Raw genomic sequence first — 11,800 nt, 5'->3', positions numbered from 1 at the left:
GATCACACCATTGTGATTATCTGGGTCATGAAGATCTTTTTTGTGTAGTTCTGTGTATTCTTGCCACCTCTTCTTAACATCTTCTGCTTCTGTTAGGTCCAGACCATTTCTGTCCTTTATCGAGCCCATCTTTGCATGAAATGTTCCCTTGGTATCTCTAATTTTCTTGAAGAGATCTCTAGCCTTTCCCGTTCTGTTGTTTACCTCTATTTCTTTGCATTGATCGCTGAGGAAGGCTTTCTTATCTCTCCCTGCTATTCTTTGGAACTCTGCATTCAATGGGTATATTGTTCCTTTTCTCCTTTGCTTTCCGCTTCTCTTCTTTTCACAGCTATTTGTAAGGCTTCCTCGGACAGCCATTTTGCTTTTTTGCATTTCTTTTTCTTGGGAATGGTCCTGATGCTTGTCTCCTGTACAATGTCAGGAACCTCCATCCATAGTTCATCAGGCACTCTGGCTATCAGATCTAGTCCCTTAAGTCTATTTCTCACTTTCACTGTATAATCTTAAGGGACTTGATTTAGGTCACACCTGCATGGTCTAGTGGTGTGAGGTAGGTAGGAGCTAACTGGAGAGCCCTCCAAGGAAAGCGCCACAACCTGGAATGCCAACTTCCCCCACTTTGATTCTGGGTGGGGCTGCCGGTTGAGGAGAGGTCAGAGGTCAGCAGGGGCACAGGAGTCCTGTGGGGGCACTTAGATTTGTCATGTTTCAGAGGGGAAAAAATGTTGGATGATATCCTGCCTCGGTGCCATGTGAAGATGGGTGGTCTCCTCTCTTGTTGGTGGGAGTGTAAACTGGTACAGCCTCCACGGAGGAAAATTTGGAGCACTCCAAGTTATACAAAAGCACACACCCTATGCCCCTGCAATTCCACTTCTAGGAAATGATTCGGCCTGGACACAGAGGGAATCAATGTTGTCTGTAATTGAAGCAAAAGGTTAGATGACGGCAGCCTCCATTTCAGTCGTAAAAGTCTGTTAACCTAAAATAATTTTAAGAGCCAATTATTTTACCAGCAACGAATTACAACATGGGACAGCAATTAATGCCAACTACACACACCTCTGCAGGAAGGAAAACTTTTTATAAAGGAAGCTCTCTTATAGTGGAAAAGGGGAAGCTGGGAGAGGCTGTTATAAACAAAAAGTCCATAGGAGGAAATTGGGAGTTTGAAGTATAGCAGCTTTTCATTGGCTTAGTTTGACAGTTTCTCGTTGGCTGAGCTATTGCCAGGCAAGGGGAAAAACTTTCTTCCTCCAGCTGGCAGCAGTAAAGTCGTGTCACTTCCTGCCTGAGATCCAAAGTACATTTTTTTCTCTTGGGCTCTATATCGAGGTGAACTGGTTAAGTGTATAAGGACTCCCCCTTCTGGCCTCTGGCCTCCATTTAGTGAGCGTTTCCTTTATTAATTTTTGCACTATCAATAAAGAATTGGTTAAACTCTGGCACATTCATCTGCTGGAATATTACAAAGTTGTAAAAAAAAAAAGATTTTTACTATTATGAAATCTCCATGTTAATCTGTTAGAGTGGAGCACCATGAGCTAGAAGAGCTTCCACCTGTTCTCAAAGGGGAAAATAATACTTGCTTTTCTCTGCCTGGATAGCTCTGGAAGGAAATACAAGAAATGGGTAACCTCAGGGGACAATGAATAGCTGTGGGTCAGGAATGGGAAACTTTCATCTTCTGGACTACCTGTTCAAAAAAAATTAAATATTAGAGCAACACACACATCTGGGTGCTCAGGAATTTATTGGGGTCCGATTATGTTCCATGACTAAGAAGCATTTACTTACTTTATACCAGTCCAAGGTGTACATTTATGTTTTATGCAGTTTTCTTTAAATTATATTTCACAATCTAGAACAACAACAAAACTGACAACCCTCACTGGCTTCTGGCCCTGCACCAAGGTCAGCCTGGTTCCAGCCTCCAAGGGGCTAAGGGAGGAGGGTGGGTCCCCTCGAGCCCCCCAGGACAAGGAGGATGACCCAAACAGGTTCTTTTGGCACCCGCCCCCACCCCCTGATGCCAAAGTAGTGAGGCAGGAGCAGAGCATGGGCCCCCTCGGTCGGGCCCGGTGCCAGGCTGACAGCAACTCAGGGCCACATGGTTGCCCTGTCCATGGCCTTTGTCCGCACCTGCAGCTCTTCTTTCCTGATTGGCCTCCTCGCTATTGTTGGCCTTGGAGGTCAGGACCGGCAGCCACCTGCATTATTGATGCCCTCGGGTAAGGCGGGAGATGTGGGGGGCGGGTAGATGGAGCCTATAGCCCCTATTAGCGCAGAGCCTGTGTGGTGTGCTGCTGAGGGCACGCCTGTGGGCAGCCGGCTCCTGGGGCGAGAAGAGGAGACAGCCACCAGGAAGCCATGGGCAGGAGCAAGGGCAAAGCGCCCCAGCACCTGGAGGGACCCGGGAGGCTCCCCTCGGGGGAGCAGGAATCCAGGTCTGCCAGCGCAGACAGCGTGCCCAGCCGGGGACACCGAAAGGGCCATCGTAAGGCCCACAGAGAGCCCAGCACCGGGCGAGGCCAGGAGCCTCCCGGTGCCCACAGGAAGCCCACTGGAGGGGAGAACAGGGACTGCAGACAAGCAGAGGCGGGGCCGCCGCCGGAGGCCGAGGGCAGACGAGGCAGCGGGCATGCTCGTGGAGGATGCCAGGCTAAGGAGAGCAGCAAGCCGGGGGACGGCCACGGGGGGCGCCTGGAGAAGGGTCTCCGAAGAGGAGGAAGGACACGGGAGCAGGACCGCGGCAGAAGGAGAGGAAAACGACGGGGACGCTCGGCTCAGCGGGGCCGCCGGGAGACACGGAGCCTCGACAGGGACACGTCGGGCGGAGACGGGGCCAGCTCCTGCCTGGACAGCGAAGCCCACGAGGCCCAGGAGAGCCGCAGCCAAGGTGGTGGGACCCCAGAGAGGAGGCTGAACTTGGAGCAAACGGACATGGCCTCGGGGGGCACTCAAACCAGTGCAGAGTCAGCGCTGGAGGCGCCAGGAGCTCCCCGGAACAGCGACAGCCCGAGCAGCAGCGACGACAGAGGCAGTGACAAGCCCCCCTCGCGGCCCCAGAGCCCAGAAGGATCGTCGGGGGCGAGGCCCCAGGGAGAGACCGAGGATTCCGGGACAGACCCAGACTCGAGTCAGGAGGGGGCCGGGCCGTGCCGGAGCCCAGGAGCAGCCCCAGGAACGACCCGCGGGGCCCTCGAGGCTGGCGAGGCTGACCAGGGTAGAAAAGCCGCAGCTTCCAGCCTCCTCGAGAGCTGCATCCCCCGGAGCTCGTGGGGTTCTCAGGACCCCAGGCAGGGCGGGGATGCAAGAGACGATGGGGTGCAGCCCGAAGCTGAGCCGAGGGGCGCCCCGCCCGAAAGAGCCGAGGCCTCGACCGCCCGGGGTCAGCGCCGCCAGATTGGAAAGGTGGGGAAGGCGCACGAGGCGGTGGGCGTGAGCGACGAGGGGTCTCGGGGAGACGGGCCGCGGGCCCCAGCGCCGCTGGCCGCCCTAGTGGCGCTCCGCAGACTCCGCGCGAGGCCCCCGCCAGACCCTGCTCCCCAGGCCGCCGGTCCCCGCCGCGGCAGCCTCAAGGACCGGCTCGTGCGCGTAGCGCGGGCCCTGGGGCTCCTGCGGTGGCTGCGGCTGCGGCTCCAGGGGCGCGCGGGCGGCGCGCGGGGCCCCGGGACCAGCGAGGGGACGAGCCGCGGGCCGGGGCCGCGCCGCCGCCGTCTAGCGCTGAGCCTGGCGGGCGTCGCGGGGCTGTGGGGGCGACCAAGGCCTCCCCCTGGCGGCGGCCCGAGTTCCCCGCAGGTTGCAGAAAGCCCAGCTCACGATCCATCGGAGGACGAGCACGCGACCCCAGATCCCAAGTTCGCCGTCGTGTTCCCCAGGATCCACGGGGCAGGGAGGACCTCGAGCCGCCGGAGCTCAGAGGAAGGGTTCGCGGACGCCTGCGCCGGGGAGGGGCGCGGTTGGTCCTGTGCGGGGGCGTCTGCGGACAGTGCAGGGCGCAGGGCCAGTGTCGAAGGGGTGGCGGAGTCTCCCCGCGGCTCTCTCGGCCCGAATCCCCAAGAAGAGGCCCCCCTCGACGAGACGGGCTCCAGCAGCGAAGCGGAGCCCGAGAGCTTGGGAGCCGCGGCTCCGGTGCATTGGGCGCAGGGATCTGACCCTCACAAGGGCCCCGACCGTCACAAGGGCCCCGGGCTTGGCACCGAAACACTGCTGCCCCGACTCACCTTGGAGACCCGCCGGCTGCTGGAGGGGACCCCCGGCCCCCGCGGGTCCTTGAGGGATCGGTGGGAGCCAGAGGACGAGGTGGAGGAGGCGCTGGAGAGGGACCTGGAGCTGAGCCTCGTGCCCGGCCCGGAGGAGCCTCCTTTTCCCGGCGGCACCGACGGCTGGAGCGTGGGGGAAGGCCTGGAAGACACCGAGGACCTGGCCCGGCTGCGGTGAGTGGGCGCGGTTCCAAACCTGCCCTGCCAGGGTCACACCTTCTCCTATCCCACCCTACCTCCGATTTTTATGAAGGGTCTCCTTCGAAGGGGTTTTGCCATACAGTCGTCAGGCTGGAAGGGGCAGGAGAGGGGTGAGAATCCAGATGCCCTTTTTTTCTCTAATTGGCACAAAGCTTCCTTCTGAGTCAGCAGCCTAGTCCTGCCTATTGTGCCCACGGTGGGATCTCTTATTCAGCAGGGGCGGCGGGGGGAGGGCTGTGTTATGGACAGGCTTGGAGGGGTGGGGAGGGCTGTGGTATGGACCAGCTTGGAGAGGGTGTGGGACCTGGTGGAGGTGTCTCTGCAGCCAGCGGGGGCGCTAACCCAGAACCTCTTTCTGCTCCCAACTCCCCTCTCCTCCACCCCACGGCCCGTAGGTCAGTGTGCGACAGCTCCGTGCTGCTATGTCTGAAGAAGAGGTTTCACCTGGGCCGAATCTATGTATGGGGGACCCAGCAGGGGGTGGTGGGCTGGCATTCCCTTTCCCCTGGGGTCAGAGGGCCCTCTGGGCAGACCCCACCCAGAGTGTCCCCTTCCATCCTCCCTGGGCTGGGTCCTGAACCCTGCTCCCTCCACATTCTGATGAGAGCTTTCACTTTCTTCCCAGACCTTCGGGGGGCCCCTCCTGCTAGCTCTGAACCCCCACCGGGCCCTGCCTCTCTACGCACCTGAGGTCCTAGCCAGCTACCGCCCTGGGAAGACCCCCAACACCACCCCGTATGTGAACTTGCCCCACCAGGCCTCTGCTCCCACCGGGTGGCTACCCCAGCACGTCACACTGACTGAGGTCCAGGGGACTGTGGGCAGGACCTGCCTGCACCCAGGAGACCGCAGGGTGCCCATCGCTGGTAACCTTCTCTCTCATCTGCTTCCAACTCCTCCCCCAGACACATTTTTGCTGTTGTGGCATCGGCATATAGCCTGTCTGAGAGCACGGGGCAGGCCACCTGCATCCTTCTGGGGTGAGTGGTGGCTGAGCCCTCAGGCCACGCTGAGGGCCAGGAGGAGGGCGATGTGAGGTCCGTATTTGAAACTACCCGTCCGGTCCACTGCTGGGCAGCAGCTCTGGACTTGCTAAGACCGTGCCCCTTGAACAAGGAGGCATCTTGGGAACTTTTTTTTCTGTTTGGCCTCCTTGCCCTGGATCTATGTTTCTGCATTTCTGGGAGCCTCTCTTAGGGTGGGTGTCACTTCCAGGTGGGCACATCCCCGCTTTGGGGCTCATTTGGGGTCACTCTATATGCCCCTTCCTGGAGGCCCTGCCAGCCTTTCTCTCCTGCAGTGGGCACAGCGGCTCTGGGAAGACGGAGGCAGCCAAAAAGATGGTGCAGTTCCTACACAGCCTGGAGTGGGAGCAGACGAGGGAGAGAGGGTGTCGGGTGAGGGGCAGCTCACCATTGCCCAGGGGTCCAAGAGGGACCTTCCCACTCCTCTGGGCCAGGAGAGTGGTCGTCAGGCCTCTGGCTTCTCCTCAGGGGCAGCCCCAGGCATGGCCTACTGCGGGGAGGGTGGACTGGGGAGACTGACCCCTCCGTGGCCCGACAGAGCCCCTACGTAGTATCCTCGTCTGAGATGCCTCATCAGGGGCTGCTGCGCCCAGAGATTCTTGAATGTCCCCCCTCCCACCCAGCTGGACACCGTGCTGCCCCTGCTCAGCAGCTTTGGCCATGCTAAGACAGTCCTCAACGCCAATGCCAGCCGCTTCGGCCAGGTCTTGTGCCTCTGCCTGCAGCGGTGAGTGACGGGGGTCCAGGTGGGCAGGGGCACCCACGGCCAGTTCCCCAGATTGGGAACCTGAGACTGCCACCCTTGGGTCCAGCCCTCGGTGGGTCCCACCCGAGCAGGGGCCCTGGGCCACGTGTTCCCTGGGCACCCTCACCGTGTCCTGTGCCCACAGTGGGGTCGTCGTAGGCGCTTCTGCATCACATCATCTGCTTGAGACCTCGAGGGTGGTGTTTCAGGTACGACCCCGGCCCGCTGCTCCCAGCGCGGGGGAGAGGAAGGCACTGTGACCCCTCATTCCCCCGGCCTGCCTTCCCCTGGGGGCTTGTCCTTGCTTCCCGGGGCACAAGACCTGGCTGCCGCTCCCCCTAAGCCAGTCCTTCTCCCCCGAGGCCCAGGCTGAGCGGAGCTTCCATGTTTTTTATGAGCTGCTGGCGGGGCTGGACCCTGTGGAACGGGAACAGCTCTCCCTGCAGGGGCCAGAGACCTACTACTACCTCAACCAGGTGAGGGGAGGTGCTCCCCAGTGCCGGGCGACAGGGCCTGCCCAGGGAGGGGTCCCCGCTTGGGGTGTAGGTGAGGGAGGCCATGGGAGGCCCGTCCTCATCCCCGGCCCCTCACCCTTGAGCTCTGCTGTGCTTGGCAGGGCCGCGCCTGCAGGCTCCAGGACAAGGACGATGCCCAGGACTTCAGAGGACTGGTGAGGACCCTGCAGGCGCTGGGCTTGTGCACCGAGGAGCTGACCGCCATCTGGGCTGTGCTGGCTTCCATCCTGCAGCTGGGCAACATCTGCTTCTCCTCGTCAGAGGTGAGCTTCCGCCGAGATGCTGGATTGGTGGTTTGGCTCGTCTGCATCATCAGCGGTAACCTCAGAGTGTGGGAGGCCACCCGCAGGGCCTCACCGCTGTCCCGGAAAGTGGATGGATTTCCATCTTTTTTTTTTTTACAAATTTATTCATTTTAATTGGAGGCTAATTACTTTACAATATTGTAATGGTTTTGGATTTCCATCTTATAAATGAGATAACGGAGACTAGGGTCTTCTGCCTCTATACTAATCCCATCCCACTAAGGCGCCACCCTAAGACGGGTGCTTGGTGTTACCTGAGCAGCTATGATGTACCTGGGGCTTCACATATATATGTGTGTGTGTGTGTGTGTATTTGGGTGGGGGTCTACACCGAGCAGTTTGCATGATCTTAGTTCCCCAACCAGGGATCAAACTTACACCCTCAGCAGTGATAGAGCAGAGTCCTAACCACTGGACCATCAGGGAATTCCCTACATAGAGTTTCTTTTTTTTTTCAATATTTATTTGGTTGCACCAGGTCTTAGTTATGGCATGAGGGATCTAGTTCCCTGACCAGGGATCAAACCTAGGCCCCTTGCATTGGGAGCATGGAGTCTAAGCCACTGGGAAGTCCATTTAGTGCTCCAGAGAACACCATCACATAAAGCTTATTATTTCCCCTCTAACGATAAGACAGTGGAGGCTCAGGGAGGGGAAGAGACTTGTCGGGGCCAGCAGCTAGCACAGAGGTAAAGTCGGATTCACACTCAGGCCTTCAGACTCCAGAGCCAGCCCCTCCCCTGGCCCAGGTCTACCTCTGGGTCACGGGCACCTTGCCGGTCTAAGCGTGGCGCTGCTCCCACCCATGGGAAGCAGCCAGTCCACAAGCAGAGCGCTCCCTGCTCCCTCCCTCCTCTGTCCAGAGGGAGTCCCAGGAGGTGGCTGCCGTGTCCAGCTGGGCTGAGATCCACGCCACAGCCCGGCTGCTGCGGGTGCCGCCCGAGCGCCTGGAGGGAGCGGTCACCCGGAGGGTCACGGTGAGCCTGGGGGTCCTGGGCAAGGGGGGGTTGAGCAGACCACCCAAAGGCTTGGGGAGCCCCGGGGTGGGCCTTGGGCCTGGCGCACCAGCTGCACATTCTCCGCGCTCAGGAGACGCCCTATGGCCAGGTCTCGAGATCCCTACCAGTGGAAAGCGCCATCGATGCCAGGTAGCCCTGAGGACAGGAGAGAGCCGGGAGTGGGCCTGGCCCCTGCTGCATGGGGCTCACTCACCACGCTCCCAGGGACACCCTGGCCAAGGCCCTGTACGCACGGCTCTTCACCTGGCTTCTGAGGACGGCCAACGCGCGGCTGGCGTCCCCTGCGGAGGCAGGCTGCACGGTTACCATCTCTGTCGTTGATGTCTACGGCTTTGAGGTCATCCCAGGGGTGGGGCCCAGAAAGGGGTGTCCACCTCATCCTGGATATTCCTGGGGACCCCAGCAGCTCTGTGGGGCACACTCATGTGCTGCTTGCCTCTCTGACCATACGATGGTCCATGAGACAGCTGCGCACTCGTAGGTACAGCTGCCTGCCCTGTCCAGGCGTGATGTCACCTCTGGAGAGCCCTGCCTGCTTGGCTTTGTTGCAGAGTCTCATGGAGCCTTGAGGCGATGAAAGACCTCAGGATGAGTCAGTCTCACTTCCTGTGTCCAAGAGGCGGCAGGAGAAGGAGACTCCCCCAAATCACCCTGAGTTTCCATAAGCTCGTCACCCCTTCCCAGAATATCCGGCCCCCTCAGGCCAGGGAAGAGGGATGAGATGGGCACTGGTCACTGTCCTCTGCTCTTGCCTCCTCTCCACGGCACCTGTGTGTGTGTATGTATATTCATATGCACACTTGTGTGTATTTTAGAGCATGTACAATACTCTGTACAAAGCTGCATGAAGCAGGGGCTCTGCTAGGCTTGCTGGCCAGGTGTTGGGGACACAGAGGAAGGAGCCTGGAATTCTAACAGGAGGACTCCTGGAAGGCTTCTTGGAAGCAGCAGCCTGGAACTCTGCTTATGAGAATGTGGCATTCGGATAGTCCCTGAGCTAGGCTGTAGGAAAAGGTGCCTTTCAGACCACAGGACGGCTGTGATCAGAGGCCCGAAGGCTCACAGCGGTGCTGAGGCAGAAGGCAGGGGGACAGCTTGCTGGAGGGGAGGCCCGGCTGGGGCTGGGGCAGCACTGAGGCGGCCGCACGCTGGGCCAGGGTCTTTGGACTTGACCCTGGAGGCGGCAGCATCAGCCCTGGGGCAGCATCCTGCCTGGTGCTGGGAGAATGTGGGCAGCGGTGGGAGCGGGGAGAAGGGCACCAGGCCTGTGTGCTGGGCCCCCTAGCTGCCCCAGCCCCCCCACCTCATGTGGGTGCCCACCTCACTGCTCACATGCCCCCAGGCCCTGCGGGTCAACGGACTGGAGCAGCTGTACAACAACCTGGGCAGCGAGCGCCTGCAGCTGTGGTACAACCGGCTGCTGCTCGCCGAGGAGGAGGTACAGGACTGGGTTTGGAGGAGGCCGGGGATGCCCAGCTGTTTCCTAGAACAGAGGCCATCCCTGGGGGAGAGAGAGCACTGCACTGAGAGCCCACCCCAGAGCCCCCTTGCTGTAGGCCGTCTCAGTCCTTCCGAGCCTCAGTTTACACATCTGTACAATGGGAGGGTCAGCCCTGCTCTGGCTCGGGTGAGGCCCCCCATGGACACAGGTGGTCTCCACAAACCAAGTGCTGGCTGTTCCCAGGAGGAGTGTCGGAGGGAGTTGCTGCCCTGGGTGCCCATCCCCCAGGCCCTGCAGGAGTCCTGCCTGGACTTCCTGGTAGACCAGCCACACAGCCTCCTGAGTATCCTGGATGCCCAGACATGGCTGTCCCAGGTGAGCCCCTCGTGTTGGGGGACAAGGAGTGGGGGGTGCCTGGTGACCAGGCCAGGGCCAGCAGGGCCTCTCAGGGGAGAAATAAAGTCTGAGGTCCTGGGACCTTGCCCACAGGCCCTCAGCACAGCTTGGGAAGGCAGTGGCCACACTGGGTTCAGATCTCTAGTCTCTGGATAATCCTGAGTGAAGTGCTGACCTCTCTGAGAGTCCTCACTGCAGGAGGGGGACCATCGTGCCTGAGGGGCTGGGTGGTGCGGACTGTGCAGGCTGTGCGAGGGGCTTGGGGTTTCATCAAGAGTCTTGTTATAAGTTCTTAAACTCCATAAAATAGCCTCTTACTGGATGACTTTTTATATATGTGAATCTTTAAAAAAAAAAAAAAACACATCCCATCTGTTTAATGTTTCATTTAAATGTACTGTATCCTTCCCCCTTTTTTATTTTCTTGGCCACACTACAAGGCATGTGGGATCCTACTTCCCTGACCAGGGATCAAACCCACACGCCTCGCATTGGAAGCACAGACTCTTAACCACTGGCCCGCCAGGGAAGTTCCTGGATGGGTTCTTAAAAGTATCTGAAAAACTTGCTCAGAAACACCTGTAACTGTGAGACCAGTCTCCCAGGAGTCATTGCCAAAACTGCCTTCAAGTCCCCTAGCCCCGTTTCTTTTAAATTATTTTATCAAACGTCTCTAAGCTGCCAAATCTTATTGACTGAGGTGTGCAAGTCTTCCATGTTTTTTCTTGATTGTTCAAAATAGTCCTTGGGAAAGAGGTTGTGCCCTTTATAAAGACTCAGATATGGAGCGACTTTCTAAAAAAGCTTGGGAACCAAACCAAAGCTCGCCGTGTGTTCAGTGTCTGTGGTTCTGGAGGGCAGGGGAGAGAGGCACAGCCCCTCCAGGGGAGCCACACCGGCAGAGGCCTGAGCATCTCTTCCTCTCATCAGGCCACGGACCACACCTTCCTGCAGAAGTGCCACTATCACCATGGCGACCACCCGTGCTACACCAAGCCCCAGCTGCCCCTTCCCATCTTCACCGTGCGACATTATGCTGGGACCGTCACCTACCAGGTATCGGGTGAGGGCAGAGTGACCCTGGGGAGTCACCTGATGGGTGAGTGGGGTAAGTGTAGGGAGACCTCTTCCAAGGCTTTAACCATCTCTCTCTGCCTGGGCCCCTCTGCCTCACCTAGTGCATGACTCACTGAACTCTGGGCAAGCATTGTGGGATGGGGGAGTCAAGGCCTTGGGACCTTCCAGATCCAGAGGGGCAGAGCATATGCATGGGACCTGGCTCTGATGACCTCAGGGAGTCTGCTTCTCCCTCTGTGCCTCCATTGTCCTCATCTGTAAAATGGGAAGGGGAACCTGTCCTATAGCATTGTCCTGAGGATTAATGTAATTACATGGAAGTGGTGGGACAGGTGCCTGGCACATCCGGGTTCTCAGTAAAGGGACCTCCTCTCCCCCTTCTGAGTTTCATGATGACTCCACACCTACCCAGGAGGAGAGCTTCAAGGGGGTGGGGGCCTGGTATAAATGGTATATTCGGGTGACTGGTTTGGGGTGGAGCAAGTCATCCTTGTGGGTGGGAAGTGATATCTCGTTGTGGTTTTGATTTGCATTTCTCTAGTGATTAATGATGTTGAGCATCTCTTCATGTGCTCCTTGGTCATTTGTGTATCTTTCCTAGAGAAAGATCTATTCAGTTCCTTTGTCCATTTTTTAATTGTGTTGTTTTTTTAAACTGAACTGTAGGAGTTCTGGATATTAATCTAAATATTAATCCCTTATCTGATATGTGATATTTCCTTCCATTTTGTGGGCTCTCTTTTCACTCTCAACACTATATTCTGATGCATAAGAGGTTTTCATTTTAATGAAATCCAGTTCATTTTTC

The 11,800-nt window shown here is 58.2% G+C and overlaps 1 protein-coding gene across 1 annotated transcript in view; it reads left to right on the top strand.

The window, feature by feature from the left end:
- Positions 1-2,373: 2,373 nt before the first annotated feature.
- Positions 2,374-11,800, top strand: part of MYO15B (myosin XVB) — a 30,110-nt gene continuing 20,683 nt past the window's right edge. The window contains 15 exon segments of the mRNA XM_068977521.1: positions 2,374-4,442; positions 4,865-4,928; positions 5,095-5,204; positions 5,375-5,453; positions 5,744-5,866; positions 6,118-6,221; positions 6,385-6,448; positions 6,602-6,715; positions 6,856-7,017; positions 7,923-8,036; positions 8,149-8,207; positions 8,283-8,415; positions 9,421-9,516; positions 9,763-9,894; positions 10,846-10,971. Coding sequence (XP_068833622.1) covers positions 2,374-4,442; positions 4,865-4,928; positions 5,095-5,204; positions 5,375-5,453; positions 5,744-5,866; positions 6,118-6,221; positions 6,385-6,448; positions 6,602-6,715; positions 6,856-7,017; positions 7,923-8,036; positions 8,149-8,207; positions 8,283-8,415; positions 9,421-9,516; positions 9,763-9,894; positions 10,846-10,971 — 3,549 coding nt within the window.

Source organism: Capricornis sumatraensis, chromosome 8, assembly GCF_032405125.1.
Source record: "Capricornis sumatraensis isolate serow.1 chromosome 8, serow.2, whole genome shotgun sequence".
In the NCBI taxonomy this organism is placed as follows: Eukaryota; Metazoa; Chordata; class Mammalia; order Artiodactyla; family Bovidae; genus Capricornis; species Capricornis sumatraensis.
Note: the sequence above shows the minus strand (reverse complement) of the source record. Positions and strands in the feature narration are given on the sequence as shown.